The sequence below is a fragment of the Scardinius erythrophthalmus genome, assembly GCF_964197995.2.
Source record: "Scardinius erythrophthalmus genome assembly, chromosome: 24".
NCBI classification, from domain to species: Eukaryota; Metazoa; Chordata; class Actinopteri; order Cypriniformes; family Leuciscidae; genus Scardinius; species Scardinius erythrophthalmus.
This window is the reverse complement of record NC_138244.1, coordinates 10,513,960-10,528,412: the sequence shown is the minus strand read 5'-3', so window position 1 is coordinate 10,528,412 and position 14,453 is coordinate 10,513,960. Positions and strand designations below refer to the sequence as shown.

The 14,453-nt window shown below is 36.6% G+C and overlaps 1 protein-coding gene across 2 annotated transcripts in view; it reads right to left on the bottom strand.

The window, feature by feature from the left end:
- agbl1 (AGBL carboxypeptidase 1) overlaps positions 1–14,453 on the bottom strand; it is a 162,068-nt gene that overhangs the window by 42,181 nt on the left and 105,434 nt on the right. For both annotated transcript variants that reach the window (XM_081355542.1, XM_081355543.1), the window contains exon 20: positions 1,332–1,461. In XM_081355542.1, the coding sequence (XP_081211668.1) occupies positions 1,332–1,461 (130 nt within the window). The remainder of the gene's footprint in view (positions 1–1,331; positions 1,462–14,453) is intronic.

The window sequence follows — 14,453 nt, the reverse complement described above, 5'->3', positions numbered from 1 at the left end:
ACATAATTTACTCAACTGATTCACTCAAAATGCAGATTCCTTCAGGAACAAAACAAGTGACTCTTTATGAGTGAATCATTGAATCCTTTAATCAAATGATTCATTTCAAACAAACAAGTGACATTTATCATTTTATTTATACAACTGATTTGCTCAAAATGCTGATTACTCCGTGTGTCCCAATTTGCATTCTATACAGCCGAAATAGTATTCTGGATTATTAATCTTGAATGCTATATAGGGCAGATGGTATAAAATGGAGGAAAAAGGGACTGTCTTTATCAGCTGTTTAATCATCTACTTTACTGATTCTATCAAAAAGCTGTTTCATCTGGGATTCATTCAAAACCTTGAAGCAGTGAGTACACTGTCTTCATGAGTGTGTGATTGAATCCTTTAATCAAGTGTTTCATTCAAAAACATTCATTCATTCAGGAACGAAACAAGTGACTGTCTGTATGAGTGAGTCACTGAATCCTTTACTCAACTAATTTAATTCAAAAACACTAAATAATTTATGCAGTTCGAGAATTATAGAACTATACCCCTGTCCGTCGTCTTGTCACTGAATTATTAAATAATTTGATAACCCTCGTTTCAATTTATCAGTTGGCTGAGGCAAATTAATAATTTAGTAACTAAATTTAAAACTAAATCTTTGTAAGTGAGGTGCAATGGTAATATATCTATTCTTTGTAAGTGAGGTGCAATGGTAATATAGGTAATATATCTAATATATCTATCCTCCAAATATCAGAGATGCACAGTCTCTAAGTAATTTCAAATCTCTTTTAAAAACGCATTTTTTTAGGTTAGCTTTTACTTGATTTTTTTATTTTATTTTTTGTATCTTGTTGTATTGTATTTTATTGTAGTGTTGTATTTTAAATTTGCTTGTTCTAGTATGTAAAGCGCCTTGAGAAGCTGCTTTAAAGGTGCTATATAAGAATAAAGTTATTATTATTATATTATTATTCTACTCTTCTTAAAAAATATATCTTAATTAGTCACTCATTTAAGTCAGTCTTTCTGACATGATTTCATAACTTGTAATACAGTTCATTTAATTAATTTAATTTAATTTAATTTAATTCATTTCTGATCAACACTGAAGTGCTTGGATCCACAGAGGTCTTATTCTTAAGTATGTATGGTCTGGTCTAATATCCAAATCGGTCGTACCCAACACACATTTATGGATTTGGTCGCCCCTGACCTGCATTTAGAAGCGGAAAGCTTCAAGATCATGGAGCAATTTCCGGCGGGCCCCTCATGGAACTTTAGGACTCAATAGGTCAGTTACAGTGCAGTGAGATTTAATGGAAACTTACCAGCGGAGTCCTGCCTATGCTGTTGAGGTAATAGAGGAAGCCTTTGGTGTGGTAAATTGTGGGGCTTAAATTAGGGTCCGGCTTCAGCCACTGTCTGTTGAGATCCTCAGCGGTGAGAGAACAGCGATTACTGAAATAAATGAAAAGAAGAGAGATTAAAAAGAACAGAAAGCCAACTTTAAACTAACTAAAAGTCCTATTTGGATTTTATGAGCACTTTAACGATTTTCCAGGGATCAAAGTAACATCAAAAACCATCTGAATTTAGAATCCAATATCTGATTCAGCGTACCTGTGTGTTTTAAGACAAGATAACCAATCTGACTCTCTCTGTGTTTGTCTGTGTACCTGTGTGAATATTAAAACCAGTGCAATTGTGACGTTCCCATATCAGCGTCTTCCTTTACAGGTTACTGAAAGGTCGCCGGTGAACAGAGCTATCTAGCGCACCACACAACCAGTCTGTTGATTAGAGAGCGAGCAGCAGCTGAGCTTTATCTCCAGATAAAATCCTACTGGCATTTGGAGGCAGCTTGCCAACTATGGACTCCCCCACATTCAGTCCCTGAAAGCCAATTATAAGACACAATGTTCAAACATTAACAAATTGATAGGCCGCGTTTGAAATGGCTGAGCGAGACAGTTGACTCTCTGATCCGTGTGATGATTTCTCTGCAGCGTTCTTGATCTGGAATGAGCCAAAGCCTGTAATATTTTAGTAAAACACAATCGGCACCTGAAAATAAACATTCTGGCTTTTCATCAAATTCTGTGGTTGTTTTCACAGACATTGGTAATGGGTGCGCAAAAACAAAAGATGGAAGCCGCAGTCTTTTTTGCCTCTGAACAGTTTGTTCAAACAGACTTTTTCAAAGGATATTAGCGATTAAACTAAGATGCTGTTAGATGTATTAGAAATGAAAGGAAAAGCAGAACTGCATTGACTATAAATACAACCCTCTGAAAAGCAAGGTGCTGAATAAGTTTGCGCAAAAAAGCCAGAATCTCCTGAGACTTTCATGATAAACAAAAATGCCATATTCGAGGGGTCTGGAGACAAGGAAATTACTGTATTTTGTAGGCGACAAAACACGCTTGTTCAGGCCAGTTTCCAATGTACCCCAGGGGGCAGCAAAGTGGAAACGGCAAGAAAATTTTTCCTCCTAAAAGCTGTCTATAGTTTAAAGTGAAATCAATTCGCTGGCAGATCGGGCTGGGTTTACCCAGTCGGTCATTATGTATCAACTGCCTGATATTTAGATCGTAAATATTTGATGAACCAAACTGAGACTTTTGCAACGAACAACATCAATGACTTCATGTTTTTTCCTCTTTTTTTTCGGGGCACCATTTTGTTCTTGACAGGAATAATTTATGAACACTTCTCTGCTCTTGCGTCTGATGACAACTGAGAGGTGGAACAGTATTTTGTCCCCTTTTATGGTTCAACGAAAACTGACGGTTCCTCTAACACATCCTGCTTTTAAAATGTCTACTTCTCAATATTTCACCTAGTGCACTGCAGTGAGTGACACATTCTGCAGTAGCCCAAAGCAACCCTGGTCTCAAAGGCCAAATATAATTCAAACACAATAGTTCCAGGTTTATTATTTAAGAGAAATAAAAGAAAATGACTTCATCCAATACCAATTAACACATGAACTGAATGTTTAATGGCCATTTTACTCAAACTAACCTCAAAAACACAACATTCAATGACATCTCGAAATAGAACACTTATTGGGCATTTGACTCCATCCACCTTAAAAACAGAATGTCTAATGGCCATTTGACCCATGTAGTATAGGCAGTTGACTATCAAAAACAAAGCACCTAATGTAATTTGACTCCACCCATCTCAAAAACCAATTGCCTAATGATCATTTGACTCCACCCACCAAAAAACTTCAGGCAATCTTGGTTCCCAAGGTGCTTATCAAATAGTAACTAACCCATGTAGTGTAAGCATTTGACTCCGACACAAAAACAAAATACTTAATGGTAATTTGACTCCACCCACGTGAAAACAAAACACCCAGTGGACATTTTACTCCACCCACCTCAAAAACTGAATGCCCAATTATCATTTGAGCTTCGCCCACCTCAAAAACTCTTGACTCAACTCGACCTCACAAACTAAATACCCACGGGCCATTTGCTTCCGCCAACATCAAAAACATCCAATCAAATGCCTCCTGACTCATTGACAAAAGCAAACACATTACGCTTCAGCATGCAAATGCTAACTGCACTAGAAACATTTATTTCACAGCGGGCAAGAGCTAGTTAAGACTTTAATTAAGAATACTGTTGTTCAAGTGTATACGGATTATAACACAATCATCGTTTATACAGTTTATGAACCAAAAAGTTATAATGAAGCCATTAACGCAAGTCACTCCCCCTTTATAATCACCCGCTGAAAAATAGAAAAGCATTTGATGCTCACTGAGATAAGAAATGACAGAACAGTGGGAGTTTTTGGAGAGAAAACTGCATCTCATACATTTGTTCACATTAACTATTCATAAGGATATGAAGTGGCTGTCAATGAGAGGAATCAATGCAAGTATCACCTCACCTTCATCCAGAGATCACGCTCAGTTTAGCTACAACACAGATAAATAAGAGAATGGGGGGAATTATCAAAGCCTCATCTGGCTTTTCCTATCACTGCCACACTGATGACACACAACTCTACCTCTCATTCCAGCCTGATGACATTTCTGACTGGATGAAGAACCACCACTTTCAACTAAACCTTACAAAGACAGAGCTGCTTGTGGTCCCGGCCAACCAAACACTACACCACAACTTCTCCATTCAGCTTGGTTCGTCATCCATAACTCCATCAAGGTCAGCCAGGAACCTTGGAATCGTGATTAATGATCAATTGAACTTCACAGACCACATTGCTAGAACTGCCTGATCCTGCAGTTTTCCCTTATACAACATTAGGAGGATCAGGCCCTTCCTATCAGAGCATACTACACGACTCCTTGTCCAAGCACTTGTTCTATCCAGACTGGACTATTGTACTGCTCTCCTGGCTGGTCTTCCAGCTTGCACTGTCAAACCTCTGCAACTGATCCAGAATGCTGCAGCAAGACTGGTCTTTAATGAGCCGAAGAGAGCACACGTCACTCCTCTCCTCACTAAATTGCACTGGTTGCCAGTTGCCGCTTGCATCAAATTCAAGTCACTGACGTTTGCCTACAGAACAACCACTGGCTCTGCTCCCTTTTACCTAAACTCATTAATTCAGACTTACGTGGCATCCAGGAACATACGCTCTGCAAGTGAACGCAGTCTTGTGGTGCCATCTCAAAGAGGCACAAAATCTCTTTCTCGGACCTTTACCATGACTGTTCCCAGCTGGTGGAATGATCTGCCAAACTCAACCAGAATGGCTGAGTCAGTGGCCATTTTCAAGAAACGGCTGAAGACGCATTTTTTTCAGCAGCACTTAATCCATTAATACTAACACTTTCTCTTCTATTCTATATCTATTTATAAAAAAACAACAACAAATAAAACAAATACATGTACTGCGCTAGATTAAACTGGGAAGGGTCATGGCACTTGCATATTGTTTTCCTATTGTTAGTTTAACTGCTTCTATTGTTCTCATTTGTAAGTAGCTTTGGATAAAAGCTAAATGAATAAATGTAAATGTAAATGTCATCTCGCTCTTCCAGTCACATCCGTCCAATACTGATATATTTTATGGGTCTAACTGCTAAGCATTATGCAGTGCGATATAGATCTTGTATAATTTGCTTATGATTGATTTGGTAACCATTAGGAAAGGACACAAAAACGATTCCTCGAGCCACCTGATGCAACAATAATCTCAGAAATCGATAAGCAATCCTGGAGTTACTTAAATTGTATGATTGTTGTTGTGCAGCACTTCTCACCCAAAGTGCTGTTTTTAAATATGTTTTAGTTAATAAATAAACAAATACACACACACTACTTCATTATCAGACTGTTATAATACTGACACCGTCTTTGGGTCTTCATGTCCTCTCAGCCGACACTAACCCTTTGAACTCACACACACTATTATACTGCGCACACACAGTCACTTCCTGATCAACTTACTGAAGCAGGACAGTTCAATTTACTCTCATGGTTACAGATAGATCAGTTGGATCAGTCTCGATAGCTTTTCGGCGCCTCGGCTAATGAGGTTATATCCTCGTTTTCTACTCAAATCTCCATCAGCTGAGATGGGCACAATCAGTGACGTTTAGTCGAGCGAGAAGAAAAAGGAAAAGATATAAAGATGGCAGTGTTGTGAACTGACCGTTTCCAGAAAAAAAAGGATACTATGGATGTTTTTGAGCCAATTAAGGTCATCATGGCTGATTGGTTGATGGTACCATAAGAATGTACACTACAGAGCCTTTTACTAGCTAATATATGTCAGAATTTAGTTTGTGTGTAATTATATATATATATATATATATATATATATGCAACAAAAGCAAGGAGGACAATTCTGTATTTAGAGTGTGCACTGTTTGGTGGGACACGAAGACCTGCCATTAACGGAAATTGGAAAGTGAAAATTCATTTTCACTTTTGTTTGTACTGTGCTGATGGCATGGATGATAGAGGTTGAGGTCAGAGAAAAACTAGCCGACTCTGTGAGCCCAGATCTGATGATGTAAAGTCTTTCTCCCACACGTCTCCTCTGACTCATCAGTACTTAAGGGAACGGGTATCTTGTTGGTTCACCTTCAAGCTGAAAGTGAAGTGTTATGTTGTATTTCAGCCATCAATAATGGATAGTGCTGTTGGCTATTGTTTGATTCATGAAGAGAAACTTGCCGGCCGGTTTTGACAAGTTTCCTCTTCAGTCTGCGTATAAAGGCCTGTTCACATCAAGTCCAATGATTCTCAACAATATTGGAGCTTTATTGTTTTTAAACAAATCAATGTTTTTGGATCTTTTTTAGAGAACTGACTTGTTTTTTAACGTGTTTTTTTCTTCCTTAACAGACTGAAAGAAGGTGCTCACTGGTCACCAGGTACTGTAATCTACAGTACAGAAATATTCACAGAATGAATTAGTAAACATACAAATTACAAACAACTTTTTAGTGAATAATTAAACAAATCTGCATTAATCTTTGCGGAATGCAATCAAAAGTGTCAAGTTACAAAATGAATCAGTGAACAGATCTATGTAAATCTTTAGTCAATGAAAACAAAAGTCAAGTCACAGAATATAAAGTACTGTATTTATACACAAATATTTGTCATTCTCTGAATGTTTTTATACATCTAATCAGCCCCATTGTGAATGAGTTAATCGATATATATTAATCATACAGTGTATTCATTTAAAATCATGTCAAAATTTTGACTGTGCACACAGGCCATAATTCTGTAAACCTTTAAACTGCACAATGCAGTAATTATGCTCTACCTTTTTAGAAGCACATTCTTATCAGTGGAGGAAGAGGGGCAAGTAAGCGTGAAGTGCATTTATGGTGAATATAGAGAGACGTGACTGTTATGGTAAAATATAACTTTGAAGAGAGGCTGCAGGGATTATCATGTTCATAATGACGTTCCATTCAACAATTAAACTACAGGAATGATGAATTATTAAATGATAGGTGTTATCTTGAGGCAGAGTTTTCCATTTAGTGCTTTTTAAAAAGCAACTTTTGCCATTTGTTTATCAGAACTAATGTTCCTAACAGTGTTTTATAGATTGCAAAGCAGCAGCGCCAAAACAAGTTCTGAAGAGAGGAGCTGCTGGCGAGTTGCTTGTGACTTCAGAACACGGTGATGGTTCTGGTCATGAATATTAATTTGTTTAGGTGTTAATAAATGCCACTTTGGGTTACCTAACAACCTAATTGATATTATTTTGCCAAACCCTTTTCTTAAACTTATCATTTTAGAAATCCACGTTCCAGACTATATAAAAAAAAAAAAAAAAACAGAATCAAACATGAATTAATTGATAATATGTCTGCCACCACTTAGAAGATTGGGGATGATAGAAAATTAAGAAAATAAATGTATAGCATATATATATGGATTATTACAACTAATGGCAAAATGAACATTTGGAAATGTAAACTGATATTTCCTACTGACACACTACAGCAAGAGATATAAATATCTGGCCTAAAACTGAAAATACTAGAGTGAAAATACTAACGTGCCTAAGACTTTTGCATAGTACTGAATATATATAAAGATGTAGCGTTGCTGTCTGTCCCTCTGGGAATTGGTCTAATTTCAAAAATACAAGTATTACAATTCTCACATCACTACTTAATGACTGTGAAGACGCAGAAAATCTTTTTTTTTAATTAATGACTTCCAGAGTGAAGCTTTGCATCATTTCAAGAATAGGGAACAATCTGTCACCCCAGTGAATAGTGTGGAGTGCTACTGATTGACTGACTCTGCCACAGAAAAACTGTGGAAAAGAAAAATGGAGCACCATCTTTCATAAGCAACAAAACAGGGACATCAGAGAGAAGAGGGAGGCATTAGCTAAACCTTGAGTTCTCATCACAACACATTATGAAAGAAATGAACAAAATATAGATCTCGCCGCTCAAGGTCACAGAGGATTAGAGTGCTTTAATAAAGCAAGTAAAGCCTATGAAATCTGCAAACAATTGTCTTCATAAAGAAAGCATTCTGTTTACATAACATATTCAGGTTTGTCAGAAGCATCATGCCCTCTCAGATTTTTGAACTTGATTTTAGAAAAAAAAAGAAAAGAAAAAGTATGTTACACCCAGTGTTGAAAAGTTACTTTTAAAAGTGATGCATTACAATATTTCGTTGCTCCCTAAAATGTAACTAATTGTGTTAGTTACTTTCTATGGAAAGTAATTACGTTACTTTTAAGTTACTTTTTCTCACCTAAGCTGGGCTTGCTTGTTTTGTTTTTTTAAATAAAGACATTTTGGAAAATGTACAGACCCTTTCACACCAAAAGTGAAATGAATAAGCCTCAGTCTGAAGGAAATGCAAATTCACACCTGTACAGTAGAGGGCGAAGCTAAAAAAAAAACCTTTAGCTGTGCTGCCATTCTGGATTGCAGTAGAATAAGATGCAGGAGAATAAAGTTCAACACTTTTACTTCAGCAATAAAAAACAAAAAATGAAAGACAAATGTGATGTTTATCTAAAGTGATTTTTGCTTATTAGTATGGTTGAATTAGATCATTGAAGGTCAGCAGCAAAGACATTTGTTAATAAAACTACTCAAATGTCCTAATTGAACTAAGACCTAATCCTGGCTAAGTCTAAACCCTGTCTGTGAAACCAGACGAAAGTATTTTAGTTTTATTTATCATATTTAATTATTGCAGATGTGCTTTTATTCATTTTGAGGAATATTTAATATGTTTTTGTTCAAGTGGGATGAGTGCTAACATTTAGTTTAAAATGACAATAACCATCATGTTTACACAGCGGCACGCACAACGCCTCATAGGCACAGGAGAGGTGTCAGTCATTAAATGGGAAAACAAAGTAAACTGACTTATTTGAAAAAGTTAATCAGATATTTTGTTGTAATTTTAAAAGTAATGCGTTACCCCCAACACTGGTTACACTATCTGCAGATATTTTGTTTTAAAATAAACATATTGTCATTTACCCTATTGTCTCCCTAAACCCATTGGACACAAAAGAAGGTATTATCAAAATGTCAAAGCTGCATTAATGAATGTTTAGTTGTTATTTTGCTCAGATAAAAAAAAAAAATATGTAAATTATTATATATCTAAATAATAAATACATTTTATTTTAATTGTGATAATTGTGATAAAATATGATAATGTATATACATAAAATAAATATGGATTTGAACCTGCATCCCCTTGCACACTAAACAAGAACTATAGCACTTGACTAAGTCCTTTATGACACTGATTAACTTGAGTAACAGTAAACAAGACAAGAAAACAGAAATTTTTGGTTTACTTCCAGAAAATGTGTCAAATATCTGTTCTTTTTGTATTGAAATATCTGTGCTGAATTACCTTGGCTCTGCAAATTAGATTCCTCAGACTTCCTCAAACAATCACAACACATTTACTTCCTTAAACAGTCACGACACATACCTTTACTTTCCGTTAACCTTGAGCAATGAAAATTCTATGCTTTTCTTATTGTGAGTAGTGACTGTCTTTTTTTTTTGCTTCTAAATTAAATATAATTTCCAATACAACATATGCCTCTTTAGTCCCTCATCCCCATTCAAAGCTCCGGCAAAACTATTGTTCCAGTGCGGCTACATGACTGACGTGTCCCTCAGGACAAATCCTAGGGAATGAGACGGGGGAGCAGATGTAGGACACGAGCATAAATGACAGCTACAACAGAGACTCTATTTGGTTAAAAAACGGCTTTGGTGTTAATATAACCAATTAAGCAATTCCTCAAGCACTGAGTTCAACATCCATCATTACCGATGAATTCATAATGGCTTTTGCCAAGCAGATTTTACATTGAACATCAAGTGGCCACACAACACAGTACCAAAATGGTTTATCGTACAAAAGTAACAATAATGGCTTTAAAATCAAACATTTACATCTATTAACATTACCATGAACATGAAAAACGAAAAATGGACACTTTTGTTACTAAATATGCCATATTTTCCGTTACTTTCATGTTAAGCAATCTGTCCATGTTGACATCTGCATAATTTCTGAAGAATTTGCATTGAGCTAATGAGAAAGGAAGCACTTTCTCCTCCCACTTAAAAATTTAAGAGCCTAATTATTATGCTACCCAAAATATACATGAAAATATACCTATTTGCATTTTTTAAAGGGATAGTTCATTGTCATTGTCAAATAATTGTCAAATAGTCATTTACTCAACCTCACGTCACGGAACACAAAAGACATATTTTGAAAGATGTTGTTATATTGTTAGTTTGAATGCTTCTATTGCTCTTATTTGTAAATGAGTAAATGTAAATGCAATGTCTTGGAAAATGTTTTGTCCAGGGACAATGAAAGCCAAATGGGGTACCCCAACATTCTTCAAAATATCTTTTGCGTTCTGCAGGGGAAAAAAAGTCACACAGGTTTGAAACGAACGAACTATCCCTTTAATTGCCTTTATCCTTGTTTTTTGGTTTTCAACCGACCAGTTGAGAACCCCTGACAAGTTTCATCAACCGAAACGGCTATATTGATTTGACCAACCCAAAATATCCATCCACGCTGAATTCAATCTGCATTTCAGCATAAATGGACCACGTAGGTAGCATGAATCCTACTATAGTAGCGTATAATTCAGCTGTCAAACATGACCTTCATGCTTCCTACGTACTCTTCCAAAACGCTTCATATTAGCTTGTGTGTGGCACTTCTAAAGCGCAAGGTAATCAGCATCAGTGACAGGCCAACACAAACCAGCCACTTGCCACTTCCAGACGCCCCCTGCTCCTATACCGGAATAGAAGCGTCATTCAGGTCTGAACGCCTTGCCTACACGTTCCTCAAACATCTGCACTGCCAAACCCTGTTAATATCCATCAACATAAAAGGGAGATGACACCTCTTTCAGAAATGTGAAATGAACGTAATGCTCTCCTTGGCTGCGGCTAACACACACGGTAACCGGTTACCAGCGATTTGGTCCCCGCATTGGGCGCCACATGCTCCTGCTTTTCCCTTAGACAGAAATAGTATCTCTAAAGTATCCTATTCTTTTCCTTCCAGTGTTAATCTTAAAGAATGGTGTTTAATTGCAAGTATCGAGCGTGAAAATGGTACTGGTGGTATTTCTCCATTCACAATGATGATTTCTAGCCAGGAATCAAAACGCCTTTTTTGTTGTGCACGACTGGGCAGCGCGGCATTATCACCAGTGCAGATTGCATAAGGGAGATCTGAAGCGGCCTTGTCTTGAATATTCATGTTTTGCTTATTAATGCCTGCAGGGCACACAAATTCTCCAGGGGGAGACGGAGTCATATGAGCTTGTTTAATATCCCCCTTTTGTTTGGCGTGGCAATTATAGAAAATGAAGCAAATACAAAGTCGTTGAAGCTCGATCGACTCGCTCGCTTGTGAATTCAAATATTCATGATGAACTTGGGGGAAAAAGTAAAATAAAGCGGTCATTTCATATTCCCTTTGTAATAAGGACTGGAATCTTCATTACACGCGCTCGGTATTATAATTTCATATATTGTGCAAGATGCCAGAGTGTGATAAAATATTCAATTATATTCATAATGCATAGAAGAAAAATACTACCGTGGCAGCAGAAAACCGCTTTTGAGTTCAAATAATCAGGAATTGGATTATGGTACTCTGGAAACATGACACCCTATTTTATTTGACGTGAATGAAAACAAGGCTGTGAGGCAGTGTTACTATGTTCTCCTAATATAAGCGAATTTGTTTCTTCATAAAGTCACTTTTAAGGAAGTCATGGGATCCACAACTTCTGACTGGGATTAATCATTTGGCAATCAATATCCAAAAGCAATAGTTTGACATTTTCTGTTTCTATTTTCCCCAGCCCCTCACCCGATTTTCAATATTATAATTTTTTTTAAAAAATAAAATAAAGTCAAGTCAAGTCAGATATATATTTGTATAGCGCTTTTCACAATACAGATTGTATCAAAGCAGCTTCACAGTATTAAATTAAAATAATACAAATATTCTGGCCAAAAAACGGTATATTTTACTTTTTTTCTGCTGTAGCAATCAAAAATGCAAGAAAAAAAATCTCCAAATCTCTTCTCACCTTCCTAAAGGCATTACAAAGTGCAGTACAGACAGCTAGAAATCCCTCTTGCTTGAACGAACTGCATGAACTGTATGTGTGTTCAATACTGAAAAGAGAAGCACTCCTCACATCTACTGTAAAATATTCCCACACACCAGCACACATGACTGCCCACACACACACGCTCTTATCTTTAAGAATGCGGAGGTTCACTTTGGCTTAGAATAATCACGTCAACCGCCGTCTACGGCCAAGCGGTCACACCGTGGAATTCAAATGAGCCCCATGTAAAATACACAGGTTTCAGCTTCATTTAAATAAACAAGCAAGTTTAACACTATGCCTCGCTCTTCAAAGGCATCTCATTACAGTGTGTTTGTTGAAAACAATATTATTGTTTAGGCTTGTAATTTATTAATTCATCTCTTTTTATTCTTACGAATTCCTAAAATTTTCCATTGCAGCAGTGCAGCTGCGTTTGTAATCAGATGTTTTTCATACCTCAGAAGAAGAAATAAGATCAAATATGTTGAATGATTCACAACTTAGGTTTTAAGCCACTGCTGGTGCGAAACGATGTGTTTCAAAAATATGCAGGATAGTGCAGAATTATGCATATTCAGGGGTGATGTTGGATCAAGTGCTTACATATTCAAAACTCCCACAAACACAGGGTTCAGGTCATTGTTTGGTTTCACAAACGAGAAGTCAGGAGCTAAATAACTAAAAATAAAATGCTTCATTATTGCCCAAAAATATTCATATCTAGTATATTATATCAGGAACATACTCTACGCATATATGCAAATACAGACACAAATGCTTGTGGTCTTCTAGTACATACTTAACATGTTCTTGTGGCAGTAACAGACTCCAGTACTCAAGGGGGCGCCAGAGTTACCTTCAAATCTCTGTGGCATTAAACTAGGGCTGCGTATCACATTTGGTGATAGATGAGCAAATATTGAATAAGAACAATAGTAATTTCTTGCTAGAAATGACATCAAAAAATTTGGTCAAAAACATACATTCACACACAAACCATCAGCCACAACTTTCAGACGGCATCTTTATTTTGAGCTCAAATGTCATAGAATCGAACGCACAGGATTGCGGGTTACGTATGGTCCATGTATTTAGGCAGCTCCAGCCCTACAGGATTCTCTTCAAACTGTTTGTTCACAATGTCAATATTTAGGCTTATAAGTAAAAAATCAATTTATCAGTTTCCCAAATGACTATCAACCATAAAAAAACTGTGAAAATGCTAAATGAGTTGTGAAGAAAAATAGATAAAATCATTCAAGTAATCAACTGTAAATGTGGATAAATAAATTAAAGAATGTAGAATTAGACAATCATAAGTAATCAGTTAAATTAATAAAAACAAAACTAGTAAAAAAAAATCTATAATAATTATAGAAAAATTATTATTTTATTTGTCTACTCCCCATTCTATTGCCCTATTATTGACTTCCCACTGAACCAAATCTGCTGTGATTCACTACTCGGTCATTTGTCGATGTGACCCTTATGATTAAACATTAATGTTGCAAAAGCCCCGTGTGGTTTTGTAATAAAACACATTCTGGCACATTTCAGAACACAACAACACATGAAATCGAGAAGTATTTGCATTCACGTAATTGTGTGTAATATGTTTCATGCCTTAACATCCCAAAGCTTCAAGTCCTCATTTCATCTCATCTCCTATTCTAGAAAAATCAGAAATAGTAAAGCCTTTTCTGATAGTATGCGTACCAGCAATCTGTCTAAGTCTACATTTGGGTTTCTGCAACAAGCTTCAATTTGCCTAGGCAATAGAGACTTACAGTGTCATTAGAAGTATTATGTGTTACTGACATGAAGCTGTCGCTTCACATTTACGACTAGCGCAAGTTCTGTTCTGCTGGGTTAACTGGGGTTGCTGGGTATTCATTTGGCTCTTTTGATGTGAACAGAACAGGCTAACATCTAGATAATAGTTTGTTCTCATCTCAGACATAATACTGATCCTCATTTTAACGCTTTGAGATGAAAGCGATGTCAAATATGCAAGCTTTGTTGCTACCTGTTAATTCTTGACACTCATCTGCTAAGTCTAAGAAGCATCAAAACAACTAGCATGACAATCCAGCACAACTGAAGGATTAAACTCTTATTTTGCTCTCAAATGAAATGCAAGCTAAGCTACATCTATCATTTGCGAAATGACAGTTTTATCATACATTTACACTCCTACATTTGGCTTGTGCCTGGCAATCACTGGATCGGAGTTTAGTCCCGGGAAGTTCTGTACGAGTTGAGGGGGATAAAGCGAAGTGCTTCGCTTACTCATAGCACTCAGTGTTATCTTGCCCGGACAGCAT